The 17,065-nt window shown below is 37.6% G+C and overlaps 1 protein-coding gene across 1 annotated transcript in view; it reads right to left on the bottom strand.

Annotated features, from left to right (window-relative positions):
- ATP10A (ATPase phospholipid transporting 10A (putative)) overlaps positions 1–17,065 on the bottom strand; it is a 106,205-nt gene that overhangs the window by 26,853 nt on the left and 62,287 nt on the right. The window contains exons 4-7 of the mRNA XM_015851029.3: positions 12,496–12,602; positions 12,258–12,389; positions 10,006–10,139; positions 9,314–9,566 (exon numbers count right to left, since the gene is read on the bottom strand). Coding sequence (XP_015706515.1) covers positions 9,314–9,566; positions 10,006–10,139; positions 12,258–12,389; positions 12,496–12,602 — 626 coding nt within the window. The remainder of the gene's footprint in view (positions 1–9,313; positions 9,567–10,005; positions 10,140–12,257; positions 12,390–12,495; positions 12,603–17,065) is intronic.

The raw sequence follows: 17,065 nt of genomic DNA, 5'->3' as shown, positions 1-17,065 counted from the left end.
GGGCAGTTTGCTACATAGAAGTTAAAAATTTAACAGAAGGAAAAGGTGCAAAACCAGACCCAAATCCAGCCCACCTAACAGCAGATTCCATTCAGTTCTAACTGACACATAATGTATTTTTCTATTCCTAAAGATCATGGGCACTTAATAGCCTGTGTCATTCATTAAACAGGCACACGTCACTTTAACAGGTATCTATTTATTCCTTCATTAGGCATTCATGAAAAAGCTTTTCATTATATTCTCAAAATGATCTGCACTGCGCAGACGTAAAATGCAAGTTCCATGCTTTTGGTTCTGCACTCTTTCAGTTCCATGTTATAACAAATTAGATCTTCCTAATGTCAAATGATAAATCATTAGCATGTAAGTCAACTATTCAGGCATTCTGCAGGAAAAATTGCCCAGGAAGATTTTTCTTTCAACACATATTCCCAAGAAAAATCTTGTATCACACACAGTGAGTTCGGCACATGATCGTTTTAATGGGGCTTGCTTTATGATCAAAGAAAAAAAAAACATCCTCGCCATCTGCTGTAACTTTCAAACATGTTTTAACTGTCAGAAAGCAGCAGGAGGAGCTGAAATCAGATTGCACACGCTTTATGGTGATAGGTCTACCTGAACAGAATTGTATATTGGAAGCTTTTTCACATCTATTTAGATCATCTATTTTGTCTGAAATCCTGGAGCTGGAAGAGGTTCCCAGCAAACCACACAGTTGTTCAGAGAGCCACACAGCTGCAAAGAGAAGAGCACAGCAACACTGGCTTCTCCTTTCAGTGCCTCCTGTGTACTGTGATAACAAGTAACTGCTGATAACAGAATCTATAAGATAAATAGCTCAAAAAATTAGGGTGGTAACTGGTCTCCTTGGCCTTCCTGTTGCATGGTAATAGACTGCATCCTGCAAGTCCTAAGTTCAAAAAGCACAGCTGAAGATGACATACAAGCATGATCTTTTGCAATTAGCAATACTTGAGATTTAAATCAATCATAAGTAGATTTCAGTGCCTTCTCAGCAAACCCAGTCTCAAGGAGAGCTGGTGCTGTGTGGCTACATAGCTCTTCTCAGGGAAAGCACAGTTAAAGCTTGGATTTGCCACAGGGATAACCATCCTCACTCCAGTTGTGGGCATCTGAGTGGCAGACTGACAGAATGATGCACTCCTTGCCAAAAGAAGGAATATCCTTGTCAGGGAAAGAACCAGGTACAAAGCTTTGCAAAAGGTGGTACCCAGTTGGTCAAATTCTTTTCCAAACAGAGTTGTTAGAAAAAAGGCCTCATGTTTTCTTTAATAATTATATCTAATTTAAGCTTCTGCTCCAGAAACATGCATTGAAATGCATGACTCTGAAGACTCTGAACCAATAATGGCTGCATTTTACAAACAAAATCAATAGGGTTAAGCAGTGAATGCATTTAATGCATAATATACACTTCTGTTTGCATACCATATCTCTGTATTCTTCACTGCTCTTACATTACATCTAAAAATATTTTGTTTAGTCAACACAGCAGAAAAACTGGTTCCTAATGCAGTGCGTGCCTATTTTATTAGCATTATACCAGTAGTGAATTAGTACACACTCTAATCTGTCTGTATCTTTAAGCTATGTTTTGCTCTCTATGCAGATTTTCATTGTAGTGCATTCATTTAACTGCATTCATTTAACTGTTGCTGCAGTGAGAAAAAAAAGAGAAAAAGAGAAAGAAAATACAAGACCAGAATCTCATTTAAACAAGTCAAATGTAGCTCGCTTGATATAAAGGGTATTATTTCCATTTTATACCAAGGTAAGCTTGTATAAAAAAGGCCAAAGCACCTTTCAACATTTTCTCAAGTGCAGTCTTAACATAATATGCAACAAAAACTAAAAAGTTTGAAGAAATAATGAAACACAGTGTGATTGTTATGTTATGGCTAAGGTTCATAACGCTTTAACTGTGCAAAGCGTGCTTCTTTGGGAACATTCTGTTCTCTCCACCCACTCAGCCCTCTCAAATTCAGAACCTTTTCCTATGAACATTATAACCTGAAAGACGTTGTGATGCTTTTCAGCTTCAGCACTGAAAATTCATGGCCTTGATCTTTTGTCTGATTGAGAGTTTTTTTATTAAAGGCAGAGACACAAACACTTTGCAGAACACAACAGTGCAATGCATGGAAGTCTAATTTAACTGTCCTCTAGTTCACTTGATATTTACAGCACAAAGAAGAAAGGATAATTAATACTTTTTCCATGGACTCTTCTATCTTTCAGAAGATAGCAGTAAACTGTCACTAATTATAACTTCTGGTAAGTATTTTAAGATACTCTTTTATTTTTATTTTTTTTCTGTTTTAAAAACTTTTATTTCTTTTAAAAATTATTTTATTTATGATCTTCTTCAGTTGTCTCATAAGTTATCTTCTATGCTGTGTTCTTCTATGAGGCATCCATCTTAGAGGGCCACGTACACAGATATTTAACTATGTAGAGAAGTGTGATCAGGAAACTATAAAATAATTTGTTCTGGGTAGAATAAAACTACAGCTACCTTAAACCGGAATAGTTCAGCTGTCAGTGTCTGGGTCCTGATTTTCCTATGGAATAACACCCCGTTTACCCAGTCATTTGGACAAGAATGTTAGTGAGTTATCAAGAAGTAAGACTAGATGTCTTCACATTATGTTATTTCCTAATGATGTTATGAGTGCAAGCTTATTTCACCTTGAAGTTCTCTCTAGTGTCTAAAAAAACCCTCAGTCAAGCAGCTAGCATGCAAAAAAATTGCATGACTGTGCTAACATAACTTACTTTGCAGAAGCTTCCTCATAAAAGCAAGTCCTGAGACTAGAAAACATGAAGATTTTCCATCCTCTCTCCTCTTGGCAGCCACATGGGTATGAAAAGGATAATTTGAAGTCTTTCATCACAAACTCCTTACTCCACTTAGAAATGGAGATTCTTTCTATCCATCTAGAGATTTTCCAGAGCAATTTTGAGTGCAGGCATACCTATACTCAGGCATACACACTCAGAGGAAATTATTACCTGTCTCTAATCTCTTCGTCGTTAATTATTCTTTAGGAGTTCAAAATACAACACTCCCAATGTATCCAGTTCCACATCTTCTGCTTCTGTCCACATTCTTCAATAACTTTTTTTTTTCAGAAAGCAACAACAAATGTAAAGAGAAACTACAAACAAGCTATACAGAGTGCCGGTTCTGTTGATTGCTTCCACCTTTCTGGAGAAGACCTATAAGGACCCTCCTGATTTCTGAAGGTTGTCAGATGGAAAAGAAGGGCAGATGAGCTGTTCCTCTCTGGAGGCACCAGCCACAATTATTAGGGAAAAGGTTTCACCCAGTTATATGCTTTCTTTTCTTTTCTTTCTTTTCTTTTCTTTTCTTTTCTTTTCTTTTCTTTTCTTTTCTTTTCTTTTCTTTTCTTTCTTTTCTTTTCTTTTCTTTTCTTTTCTTTTCTTTTCTTTTCTTTTCTTTTCTTCTCCTTCCCTTCCCTTCCCTTCCCTTCCCTTCCCTTCCCTTCCCTTCCCTTCCCTTCCCTTCCCTTCCCTTCCCTTCCCTTCCCTTCCCTTCCCTTCCCTTCCCTTCCCTTCCCTTCCCTTCCCTTCCCTTCCCTTCCCTTCCCTTCCCTTCCCTTCCTTCCCTCCCTTCCCTCCTTCCCTCCTTCCCTCCTTCCCCCCTTCCCCCCTTCCCTTCCCTTCCCTTCCCTTCCCTTCCCTTCCCTTCCCTTCCCTTCCCTTCCCTTCCCTTCCCTTCCCTTCCCTTCCCTTCCCTTCCCTTCCCTTCCCTTCCCTTCCCTTCCCTTCCCTTCCCTTCCCTTCCCTTCCCTTCCCTTCCCTTCCCTTCCCTTCCTTCCCTTCCCTTCCCTTCCCTTCCCTTCCCTTCCCTTCCCTTCCCTTCCCTTCCCTTCCCTTCCCTTCCCTTCCCTTCCCTTCCCTTCCCTTCCCTTCCCTTCCCTTCCCTTCCCTTCCCTTCCCTTCCCTTCCCTTCCCTTCCCTTCCCTTCCCTTCCCTTCCCTTCCCTTCCCTTCCCTTCCCTTCCCTTCCCTTCCCTTCCCTTCCCTTCCCTTCCCTTCCCTTCCCTTCCCTTCCCTTCTCTTCCCTTCTCTTCTCTTCTCTTCTCTTCTCTTCTCTTCTCTTCTCTTCTCTTCTCTTCTCTTCTCTTCTCTTCTCTTCTCTTCTCTTCTCTTCTCTTCTCTTCTTTCTTTCTTTCTTTCTTTCTTTCTTTCTTTCTTTCTTTCTTTCTTTCATGGTAAATTCAATTTTCTGTTGTGGCTATGTCTTCTGGTTATGTACAAATGAAGAACAAAGTTTTACCATAATAAAGTCCCTCACACGAAGAATAAGATCTTTCCATATAATGCACCTTCCAGTGAAAAGTAGTTCCTAGCCAATCTTTAGCATGAATAAATAGAGTGTGGAAGAGAAGTCTTTCTCAAATTCACTGAGTAAGAAACTTGGCTAGCTTTTTACCATAAAATAGCTTTTTTACCATAAAATTATCCCTTTATTCTGTTCTCGAGAGGTTTTTGTTTTTTTTTTTTTTTTCCAGCCATTGGAAGGAAAGACAAAGACTGTAAAGAATGAAAATATTTAGTTTTTTCAGATTTGTGTGGTTGCATTCATGGAGGTTTCAACTTGTGTGTTGTCAAAAGTTCCATACAATGGGTGGCTAAAACTAGAAAAACAGAGATCACACCCCATACACAACAGGCAATTCATTTAGCATTTGGAAAATATCTAGGACGAACGTCAGGCCAAGAGCATCTGGTTGTAGCTAAATCATATAATGACTTTCCCAAGCACAGTCAGCTTTTGGGCACCTACTCTCACTGGAATCAGCAGACAGACTTGGGGTATGTCCAATTTCTAGAATTGTTAGAAGCTGACTACTTGCCCAAAAGGAAAAGCTGTGGTATGGCAAAGTAGTTTCACATATAGGACAATAAGTCCTTGTTTTTCTGTGCAGATGCTCTTTTGGGCTATGAGGAAGTACTGATTAGGAGAACTTGTTGTTGTTGTGTGATGTGGCACTCCTTTGCATCATCATTAACTGTGGAAGCAACACACAGCAAGGTGTTGTCTGTAAGATAGATATATCTCTATCAGTTTCTGGGATTTAACCAGAGCATAATGCCAATGGGCATTCTATAAATGCTGAGGACAATTGAGAATGAGTGTCTCATTCATTCACTTGGAATAATCCATAATATATCCTGAATTAACTCACTCTAATTCAAGAAGAACCATTGAAAGAACTAAATCAATTTAAGAGAATATGTAATCTTGATACGTGATGGGAATTCTCTCAATCTGTATTTGGAATTCTAAATCACAGAGAAACAGCCATCTAACAGACAATAAATGTAGGTGTCTAAAACAAACCCAATGAAGTATTAACTGTGAAGTTACTTGGTATTTTCCACATAAATATCTCAAACAGGTAACAAAAATCCCACCTCTGTCAACACTGTCTCCACAAGTCCTACTGATCAGTTTAATCCTGATCTTTGTATAATCTATACCAGACTACTACAGGTGCACTCAACAGTGATGAATATTTGATAGAGCTTGCATCATGGAACAGTTGCTAAGCACACTCACACCTTCCCTCACAGCTTTCACAACTGTTTTTGGATTCTCTTTGGTGCTAAGCTCTCACATAGAAGTACCCATGAGTAATAGGTTGTACTACCTCCAGTTGGCTAGGAGATTCTGTCCCATGCTGGTGGAATTTATTGGTCTCTATAACTCATATTTTTGTCACCTCTTGTCTAGACTAAAACAATGCAATATTCCTAGGCATGGTGCCACTAGCCCTGTAAGAAACTTAGAGCCAATACAGAATTCTGCAGGAAAGTGTCTTCTCCAGCAAATTAGAAAACTGCTCCTTGCTCAATACACTGCCTATAAATGTATTGTCTTTTTCAGGATTTTGTCTTTTTCTTTTAGAAACATTTAATTATTTGAGCCCTGTGTGAGGTCCACGTAAGTTTCCGTGATGAAAACTGTAGTTAACATGCACGCTTTGTTACAAAACAGAACACTTCTCCATAATCATCAAGCTCACCTTTTACATGGCGAATTAGTATGACACTGTGGAAAAACAGTGCCAGAGAGAATAAGAATACTTCCACTACTCAAAAAAAGAAAAAAAGACACACCTCCCCAAATGTCAATTTTAACATAGCACAGTGTACATCTTTCACGGAGCCCTCACACCCACACAAATTGCATGCTGTGCATATAGGAAAGGAAAGAAGGGGAATGAAGAAGTGACACATCATGAGTGCCACGTGTCGCATGAGGTATTAGAGGCAAGAACTCAGATATGGTGACAACAATTGCGGGATAACGATGCCTGCAGGACAGAAAAGAATGGCGTAACTTTTCATAACTGAACGCATTTTAGGGAGAAAAGCTTACAGTGCAGCACGCATAAAATTTGTGAAGGCTACGCACAATCTGCTGATTGAGTAATTAACAGAAATATAGCAGTCCTGGATTATGCAGAAAAAAAATACTTCAGCAGAAAATTAAAGTTCCAAAGTGCAGAAATTTCAGACCTCAATTTGCCACTGTAGATATGAGTTTCCCCCTTACTGTGTATGCACAGCTGAACTTCAGAATATAAGGACTCTAAGTGATTTTAGAGTAAAATTTGCCAGAACTTCTTAGCATGGGAAAAAATGCATTGCATCTTAGCTTTGTTCTTGGATATGGCTGAACGGAACTGTTCTGACTGAAATTACTCCCCCTGACTTCATGCCTGAGGCAGACATCTGGCATGGGAAACTTTAACCAAATAGTTAAAAGGTTTGTAAAACTATCCGTAGCTGAAAAAAGGATCTTATCATGGGAAGGGTCAAGCAACTGTAATAACAGGCACTGCTACCCAGCCACAGCAGAATAACAAACTTAAGCCAAAGAGCTCAGAACAAGTGTATTTCCATAATCTCTTTTATAGTAGAAAATGACTTGTTATCTTCAGCTTTTGTACCCTGACCTATGTAGGAAAATTTTAAATTCAGTCCTTCATCTGAAAGGCTATGGGGTTTGATTCCAAGTAACAAATCACTATGCATGAATAACATTCAGATAAGCAACGAAAGACCCAGATTATCACTGAAGTGGATGAGATGCATTTTATTCGGCTTTCTTGTATATATGGCAGTCCCATATCACCCGCCAAATCAAAGTGTTTAGAATTTTCTAACTCATGAAGTCTTCAGCAAAGTCTCAGGAGGGAAGCTGGAAGACATCCAGCAGTTAGATGTCCCAAAACCTCAGGGGGGCATTCAGATTCTCAAGTATAAACACTGAAAAGCAGCTGACAAATAATTTGCAATTAAGCACAGAGCAATGAAATGTTATTGATGCACCTCTTATAAAAGAATGAGCTGCGTTAAGCATCTTACTCTGTTTAAACAAAAAGATATCAAAAACAGAGAAGTTCAGATATACAGTTAGAAAATCAGACTGGCAAGCAGCTTAAATGAAGCTTGAATGAAGAATAATTTTTATTTCCTGATTATAGGGAACAAAAGCAGTAAAAATGATCACTACTTATGCAAAAAAAAAAAAAAAAAGAAAAAAAAAAAGAGAAAGTTCTATTTTCTGTAAAGCAGAAGAAATAAAATTTAAAATACCTTGTACAAATAAAATATCATTTAAAAAATACTTTTATGCCTGTGATTTTATACCAACAGAATTTACAAGTAGCCTAAACACAGAAGTAAATGAAATTTATGACAGAAAAAAACAATTGGTTTAGTTTATTTAGGTACTTAATCTATACTTTTGTTTGCAGTGAACTGCTTTTGTTAACACTTCCACTGTAACTTCAAATAATAAAATGAAAGCAAACATAAACTTTGATTTCTGTTAAATGCATTAATGAGCCTTGATCTCAGCCTCCACTGATGCTACTCAATCCATAAAAATACACTTTCAGCACTGTTTTAGTTGGCAGTACCATCATCATTCCTGCATTCTGAAATTAGTACAAACAAGCAAACAATCAATGGCAAAGGAAAAAAAAAGACTGAATATGGAGTACTGAGAGTAGGAGTCCAGACACATCCTCCTAATACTAACTCTCCTTTCTTTCTTACTTACCATACAGAGGCAGGAAGTCTCTATTTTAATTCTTATTTCTATAACACTGGGATAATAAGGCTACCCAAACACCTCGATTTTTTGGAAGAAGAGCACACGATATCAGTACTACTTTAAACTAAGAGAAAAAAAGAACAATTGCCACATAATCCAAAGCTTCAAAATGTTGTTTATCATCTGGAAACCTTACAAACTTTTTAGATTTTTCCAGTCTATTTTGATTATTTCTCTTATTCAATACCTTTTTTTTTTTTTTTTTTTTTTTTTTTTTTTGCAAGCTGAACTTATGTAATGGCTTTCAAGAAAAAGAATTAAAGCAGTGATTAATGAATGTTCTGTTAAGAAACTGAATCTTTGCAATTCGGAATTCAATACTGTAGCTTCAATATTTTCTGATACATAGAATATGATTTGAAGAGTTAAGATCTGTTATGTAAAAAACAACAACAATAAAACATTAGAGAAAAAAAGCTTGACGCTAACTACAACCAACTCAAAAAACAGGAAATCACTTCATTATTTTGATAGGGTGATGAGATGACACAGAGATGACAATCCCCATTTTCCCTTGTAACCAAAAGTAAGTTTTCAGTGTATCATAATGCTGACGCTTGGTCACAGTCTGTCAACTGCAATGGAGACACCTTAATGCATACACCTGTCACACACACAGGAACACTGGAAAGAACCTGATAAAAGTAACATAAAATATACTAGTAGATCAGATTATGTTTCTTGTGAGTCTGAAAGCAGTACACTTGTTTTGGTCTCAGCACAGAAAGATAATCTTATTCCATCTATTCAATCTGACACTGATCTGGTTGTATGCTTAAAGCTGGTACTTGGCATTTAAACACGCAATCAGTTGTATATTGGCGATACTATCCAATTTGCTTAAATTAGCCACGTGCTGAGTGCTTTACTACACCAGAAGTTAAAGCTTGAAACCCTATCTGTCTTGACAACATACTGTTGATGTTAGAGAACATTTTGAAAAGACTGTCTTTACTAGCTGAACATAGTCATCAAATTATAACATGAAAACAGCTAATATAGACTCTACTGAGTGGATACTCGCTATTTCTTTTTTTTCTTTCTGGTTTAAGGTTACAACAACTTTTTAATTAACTTCAGATTTCACCAAAATACAACAGTTAGACATAAAACAAGATGATGAGCTCACCATTATCATCGTGGGAATACTCTATTCCAGAAACTGTGCATCTTCGGAAAACCATCTTATTTTCAGTAAGCGTTCCGGTCTTGTCTGAAAAGATAAACTGCACCTGACCTAAATCTTCTGTGATATTTAAAGCTCGGCACTGCAGCTGAGAGTCTGTTTCTTCATCATATAAATCTTTATCTTGATGAATAAAATACACTTGGCAGATTTTAACTATTTCAATGGAAACATACAAAGAAATTGGAATCATAACCTGGAACACACAAAAATAAAATGAATTAGGAGAAAACAGACTGAATTAGTAAAATCTAATTAATTTGGCAGTAGTCTAGAGTGCAAAGAGGCTATGTACTTTAAATGTCTACTGTAAAGCTATGAGCACATTTGAAAATAGTCTATTTGCTGTGTCAAATGAGGAAAACATCATGAATTGCAGAGCTGAAATCTATTATTATGTCTGGAAGAGTGATTCTCAAAACCTGGACAGAAGCTGAACTTATCTGACTAATAAGGTGTGCTTGAAACTAGCCAGTAAAACATAACAAAGCAAAAAAAAAGACAGTGCAATCGGAATCCTACAAATGTGTTTTGCACTTGAAGAATAGGATGAATTTATTCTGCATAAATAATATGGGGCTTACAAATTCCCTTATCAACGACAATATGGGTGGCATTATATACAACTTGGATACCTGAAAAACTATGATTGCTGTCAGAAATAAGTATACTGAAGCTAGAACAGGAGACAAGTATTTGCCATCAGGTCCTGGAACATCAAAAACTGGTTTCTTCTTCTCACCATATTGCCATACCCATAGGCCATGACCTGCAGAAGAGTTGAAAAAGAGGAAAGTCTACAGTAACTCCAAGAGATAACGGTATATAATATAAACTGGTTCTCAGAGAAGAGTTACATAGGAGATACTTGTTTTCAACTATTCAGTATGACTTGAAAGCAATTCACCAAACCTACTTTTTTTCCCACTAGGATTTCAGGCTTAGGAAACGCATTTGTCTGGTCTTAAAGGACAGCACCTACAGGTCACTTTTTGGATAAACTTTATCCAAATAAAGCAATCTAACTAGTATAAATCAGTAGTCCAGGCTAAGAGTAGCAGCAGAGCCAACATCAGGGCAGCTGAGTATCTAAGAAAGAAAAAAAATCAAGCATTGCTTAAAACCTTTAGTTTTAGACCACGATAATAGTTAAATAAATATAAGGATATTATTATTTTGGGAAAAACACATTCTTGTTAAAAACAGAAGGTTGCCTTTTTAAGAAGAGTGCTAGGATTTGCAGCCAGTTTCTTCTGAAAGATGGAGAAGAGACCAAAAACAGTTTGTCTGATGTTTGTAAGGTTAAAATCAAGGACGAATTACACCACCGTAAGAAGTGTTCATATTATTTTAACTATGTGTCAGGAAACAAAAAAAGAGGACAAAAGCCTACCTTGAAAGTAATCTTTTGAAAGCCGCTATCTGTCTAGATTTTAAACTTGCCTTTATATCTTGATACAATAAAACAGTGTTGAACTTTTGAAAAATAAAAACAATAAGTAAGCAAATTGTTTTGTTCCCCATACTACCAATATTCTCCTACTGATGCCTGTACTTCTATTCTTGACTGTAACTCCCAAATCTAGAATGATCTACACCATGAATTATTTTATAAATATCTTAGCTCAGATTTCCTCCACTTATACTGTCTTCATAGAAAATATAAGATTGACTTGACTCTTGGAGGACACAGTTTTGCATGTGCGCAGCACCAGTCACCTCTGGTTTTGAATTGCTCCACCAAATTTCCTTTCAGCTGTGCATAGTGGTTATCACCTCCTGTGCTTTGCTTTGGCCCTCTGCTGCTGCTTTCTGTTCTTGGAGCAGAAGTGAAAGCAGACATCAGATGTGTCCCCTACTGTGCCACCTATTCCTATTTGCACTCCCACAGCCCAGTGATCCACACAGTCTGCTGCCACTGATTGGGGCATCACCTGTCCTGTGGTGGTGGATGGGACAGCTGCAGGCAAGGACTCCCTGCAATTAAGCCTCCGTTCAATTAAGGTACCACAGCACTTCGACAGTGCCTTGAGGACAGGGCTTCCCCACACTGAGATGCTACACCAAAGTGTCATGAACTCAGTGGAAACAAATACGAGGACTGATTCACAGCTGGAAAAACTCATCTTTAAGCACTATTTGACAATACCTGGAAAAAGGCATGCTGAGATTTATTAAAATGGCATAAGACTGTTATTAAACTACACTGTGGTTGTTAGGAAACATTCTAATGTTTCCGATGCATGACTCACACACAAACACAAGAGAACACACAAGCGTTAGGGATATGGAATTCATATGCAATACATTAACAATCATTTTGGATGCCAGATAATAAAAAATTCAATTCCTTCTCACAAACAAAGAGGAAAAAAGCCTGAAGAATATTAATCTCAGTATTTCCTTAAATGCTCCAGGAAGTCCAAAGGATCTTCTGATTGGATTTATGAAGATTTATACATTTGCTTATTTCTTCAATTTCAAAGCTGCAGCCTTGAGTTAATAAACAGTAATGGGGAACAGCACGGTGCTAATCATGTTTACTCTCTGGTCATAAATTAATCTGTTGATTGACTAAGGCATGTTATACTCTACCACCTGTAATTCTGAGGTCACTGCCTATAAAGTGGCTTCTTTTGGACTTGTCATTTTTGGAAGTGATAGAATGTATGCCTTTGGATCTCTGGTTTTAATGGCTTATACTTGATTGAAACTAAGAACCAATTTAGACAGTCCTGTGCATTAAAACATCATCATTTCAAGGAATAAAATGTAATAAAAAAGCAGCTATATGGATTTCATGTTTCAGTGGATACATGTTTTTGTTGAAGCTGAACACAGGAATCTCAAGAGAGTCTGATAGTTTCTATTTTTAAAGAGCACTTACCAATGGCAGAAAACAGACACATGATGAGAAGTATAAGGATACACCAAAGGACATCAGCATTCATCTGTCTTTCAAGCTTACTGCGTTTGTAACGAGGTCCATTATTATTTAACAAAGCTTTGGTCTCATGCCCTGCAAAAGCAATTGCATCTAATGATGTAATAGGGATTCCTGTCTGTATTTTAAGGAAACTATAAAAAGGCAAGTGCGCTTAGTCAGATAGAAAAGCAACTTTTACCTGCATAGATGACAATTCCTACAACCTCTTCTGTATTTCTAATAGTACATCCACGTAACAAAAGATTTTCTTTGAACAGTCCATCCTTTTTTCCACTTTTATGTACACTGCAGAAAATTTAAAAGCAGAACAAAGCACAGCATGTCAAAACGTTAAGCTTGTTAAATCATACTCTGTAATACAACAAGCCAAGGAAACATCTTCAAATTTTAAGAAGTTTTCTCAACCTGACAGTGAAATATTCCCTTAGATCTTTCTTCCTCCTGGGACAATCCTCTGGCAGACGTTGAAAACTGAGAATCCCTACCTAGGAATCCCAGACATGCAGAAGTGCAGCTGGAGCACTACCAATTGCTCTGGCTTGGCTGTGGGATATGCAAATGTACTGGACAAACATTCACTAGAGATATGAGGGCCAAATCTACAGCAAGTATGCAGCCGGTCCTATGCTTTGAAAATGCATTAACTTTTCATGTATGTACAAATTCTGCATGTGCAATCACAGTAAATCCAATCCATCTACGGAGCAGTTGTGTAGTGCATAACGCTTACACAGCATTCGTGCGTTTTTATCAAAGAAATATGGGGAAACTGGGAAAGGGCAGTGCTTCAGACACAGTGACACTAAGAAAGATATACCAGAGATAGTGTATATCAGCCAGTTTAGTGAAGAAGAAAGGAAAAAATTTCCGTGAGTTCATCAATAAGGGAGATTGCTTTCAGAAGTGTCTCGCTGTGTAAGAAAGAAGAAATGGCATGCACTCTGATGACTGCATGCACCAAAGCGCATGAGAAAAATGGAACAATGCTACATTTTCACTACTACTTCTTACTGTCTGCTCTGTACAAAATGACTCAAATTTCAATTGATTGAGAACTGCAGAAAACAGCCCAATGAGAATTGACTGCCACAAGGAAAATGCTGAACAATAATAACAGCCACTAAAGCATACGGTTAGAATGTTTTATTAGGTAAGAAAGACAAACCTAACCATTTCAGACCCTTTCTGCATGAATAAAATGTAATTAAACAGTAGCATACTAATGCCTCAGAGCAGACGAAAGCAATCTGAAATGTGCTCTGCCCTCGCAGAGCATCCAAATCATCACACTTCCAAATTCTAAAAAGTCAAACAGTGATAGGAAACCAATAAAAGCTCAGAGTTTAAGAGAAATCATGGAAAACGCCAATATGTTATGCTTAAATTAACAGTGCTGCTGTAATGCCAAACTTTATGGCTACCTGGATTTGAACATTTAAAAAAGCATCCTCTGAAATCTGCAAACTAGCTTAAAACTGTGGCTTTTACAAAGAACTGGATTTCATAAGGAGAGAATGTCTTCTGCTTAGCCCAGCCTCCCCACAGGCTTCATGTATGAGAAGAGGTTTTGTTCAGCAAATATCTGTACCTCACTGTTTCACCTTTTGCCAGCAGAGCTTTAAAAACTGGGGGTTGTTGTATGTCAGTAGGTATAAATACTGATTACCAGCTGGAGAACTATCCACATATTGCTGGACTTACACTGTGGGGAGTAATTTTGTAATGAATTCATAGTGCACGAAATACATTATTACTGGGATTCTGCCACTTGCTCTTCAAGATGGAGCCATGCTTTAGCCTTCCTTCCTCATAAATGGATGTTAGTTTGAGTTCCCAATTCAGTTGCCAAACCATACTTAGGAATTCTTTTAATAAATGGACTTGTTAAAGACAAATCTACTTTGGCTTATGGTTTTATAGCCTTCATCAGTTCTTTACACTTCTTGACTGTAACAGTGGACTGCAATAGACATATTGTAGACAACATGATTACTTTTGTGCTTGTTCTATACAATTAAATAGTTGTTCTTGCTGAGCTTGTACCACATCTGATCCTGCCCCATAGCAATGATGTTAGCACCTGAAGTTAGCCCTGAGGTGTCAAGACCTGTCAACCGCCTTCACTCAATGAACCTTCTCACCACAGCCCATCCTCACATACCCCTTTTTACTTTCTCATTTCCACATAAAGTTGACCAAATCACCTGTTCCTCACCAAGACTTTAAGAAACACAGATGAAATCAATGTGCTGTTGCAGAAACATCTCTCCTGGTTTAACATGGGAACTGAAATACAATCTGAGGACAGCTCACATCAGCCTTGCGTTACTTTTCCCCTTGGTACTCAGCCAGCGCTAAATAGCAAGATGACCTATCAATCCTGTACTTGAAAGGCAGTATCTTCTTTCCTTCCCTGGTGTCTCAGATTTCTTACAAAGCAAGTGGTGGAGCTGTCACTGCTTTCCAGCACTTGAGAATCCCAAAGAAAACACTCTGCAGTCTTCAAGGTGGCCTCAGTGTCATCATTGAAAAGAATTTTCCTGACTCTCAGTGCTGACTGAAATATATTCTTGTGGACTTTGTACCACTAGAGCTTGTCAGAGAGACACTGACATGTAGGCTCATGTATATATATATTTTTTTTCCTTAAAAACATTGTAATATGATTTCAAATTAGTTTGGCATTGCAAATTCAGGTCAAGCTTTGAAACAGAAAGGCAGCATGCATTCCTATTATTGCTACTACCTTTCCTTCCCACATTCACTTTGGAACTTTCCAATCAACAATTCTGATACTGAATAGTTAGATATAGATTTCTATACTTTTCTTACAAAAAAAGCCTTTTACCTTTCAGAGAAAAGCTGAGAAGCCAGAATGCAAACTATGACTTCCCCTTTTCCCTTGCACACATACACATAAGAAAGGTAGGAACAAGATTTTAAGGCCAATTTTGTTATTTTTGGAAGCCGGTACAGAATTTTTGAATGTTTGCCGTGCATACTGTACATACTCTGGCTAGACCCAAGCAGGCAGAGGGCATGTCAGGTTTTACTCTTTTTTTTTAACCCAGAAGATTTCTTACAGAATAAATATGCTTGGGATACACAAGGGTGCAGAAACAGCAGAACAGTACTGAAGCAAGTACTGAAGGACAGGCAGTCTCCCTGTCCATCTGCACATCTGGAGTGTGCTCAGTGCAGATCGTGCCAGTGTAACTAAAGCACTAATATGTAGTAATGTGTCTGATACTATTTTGCAGACATAAGATAGGACCAGGCCTGTCTCTACATTCTGCAGTATTTTTGTTGGTTTGTATTATCTTTTCTTACTATGAGCTGCCTGTGCTACACTGCTTATCTATAGTGATCACGGTTCAGAAATTTTACAATATGCACACACAAATATTTCTGTTCCTCTAAAAAATTGTTAACATAAACATTAGAACTATTTTATATTTAAAAGAGGAAAAGATAGACTTCTTCAAAAATAGAAACCTACTGTGTTCATGACATCACTACTCAAATAGCACAATAGCATTTCTTTTCAGTTGAGACGCTTTCAACTAGGAGCTATCTGAATCTGTCTTCCAAGCAGTCACCACTGGTAAGATTTTGAGTTAAGATCTCATTTTGACATGGCAATTACACGCTTCAATTTAGATGTGCTAATTACTATTCATCTTGCTAGCATGAAATATAGCCATGATCTCATGATACTAATGAAGAAAATTAAAAGCAGAAGGGAAAAAAAACAACCCCCTCTTCATTGACAAACTTGGAGACTGAGAGTTTATTTGCTGACAGTTGGTCTCTCTTCCCTTCAAATGTCCCATGGACCTTTAGTAGCACGTTTTGGAGCATAGTTGATGAGACCTGGAAATCACCTGATGCTTTCTGTCAGATTCACAAGTGATGTCTTGACTTTTTGCTGTGCATTTGTTAACAGCATTCCAGAATATTCTGTGTTACTTGCTATATGACTTGGCTCTGTAACTTACACGATACTGAACTTTTTCACATGGTGTGCATAAATAAATACATAATTGAAGACAAATTTATGTGCACTTTCTGTAGCACTTAACCTCTGTCCAGACCTAGTGAAAGATATCTCAGTCCATGGACTAGATGATCTTTAAAGGTGTCTTTCAACCCCAAGCATTCTATGATCCTGTGCTCAATATTTGGGAACACATGAAGTGTGCAAGAAAAGCTGCCAAACTTTCCATTTCCATATCTGGAAATGTCATTTTTGGACTACAGCAGGCTTTCTATTAATGCAGACAGTTCCACACCCTCACACAGTAATGTCTAATACTGAACTTTTATCTACACATGAACCGTAGGGCTTTGTGCTGCTATATAAAGGAACACATTTTCCCACACTACAAACTGATGCAGTTTTGAGAAAGCTAGACTGATTCACACCAGTTGACAGTACATCCTACACAATCTGTGACATCTGAGAGTAGTAACCGAGCTGGTAAATAACCATAATAATTATAATTATAATAAACTCCCTAACCCCCAGCAATTTCCAATCCTTACACTATTTATGCAATTCAATACTGCTCATCACTCCTAATCCATACAGATGATAAATTACAGTATTCTTAGTGCCTGTTTAGCTCTGTTAATTAAAATTTAGACCGAAAAAACCCCACCAAAACAAAAAAACAAATATTCCCAGGATCTCAAGTTGCATGAAGTTAAAGACTCTAGAAAAACACAAGAGTGCATCTCTTAATTCA

This window comes from Coturnix japonica, chromosome 1, assembly GCF_054131305.1.
Source record: "Coturnix japonica strain WE chromosome 1, WE-NBRP24, whole genome shotgun sequence".
NCBI lineage: Eukaryota > Metazoa > Chordata > Aves > Galliformes > Phasianidae > Coturnix > Coturnix japonica.
This window is presented reverse-complemented; position numbering and strand designations above follow the sequence as displayed.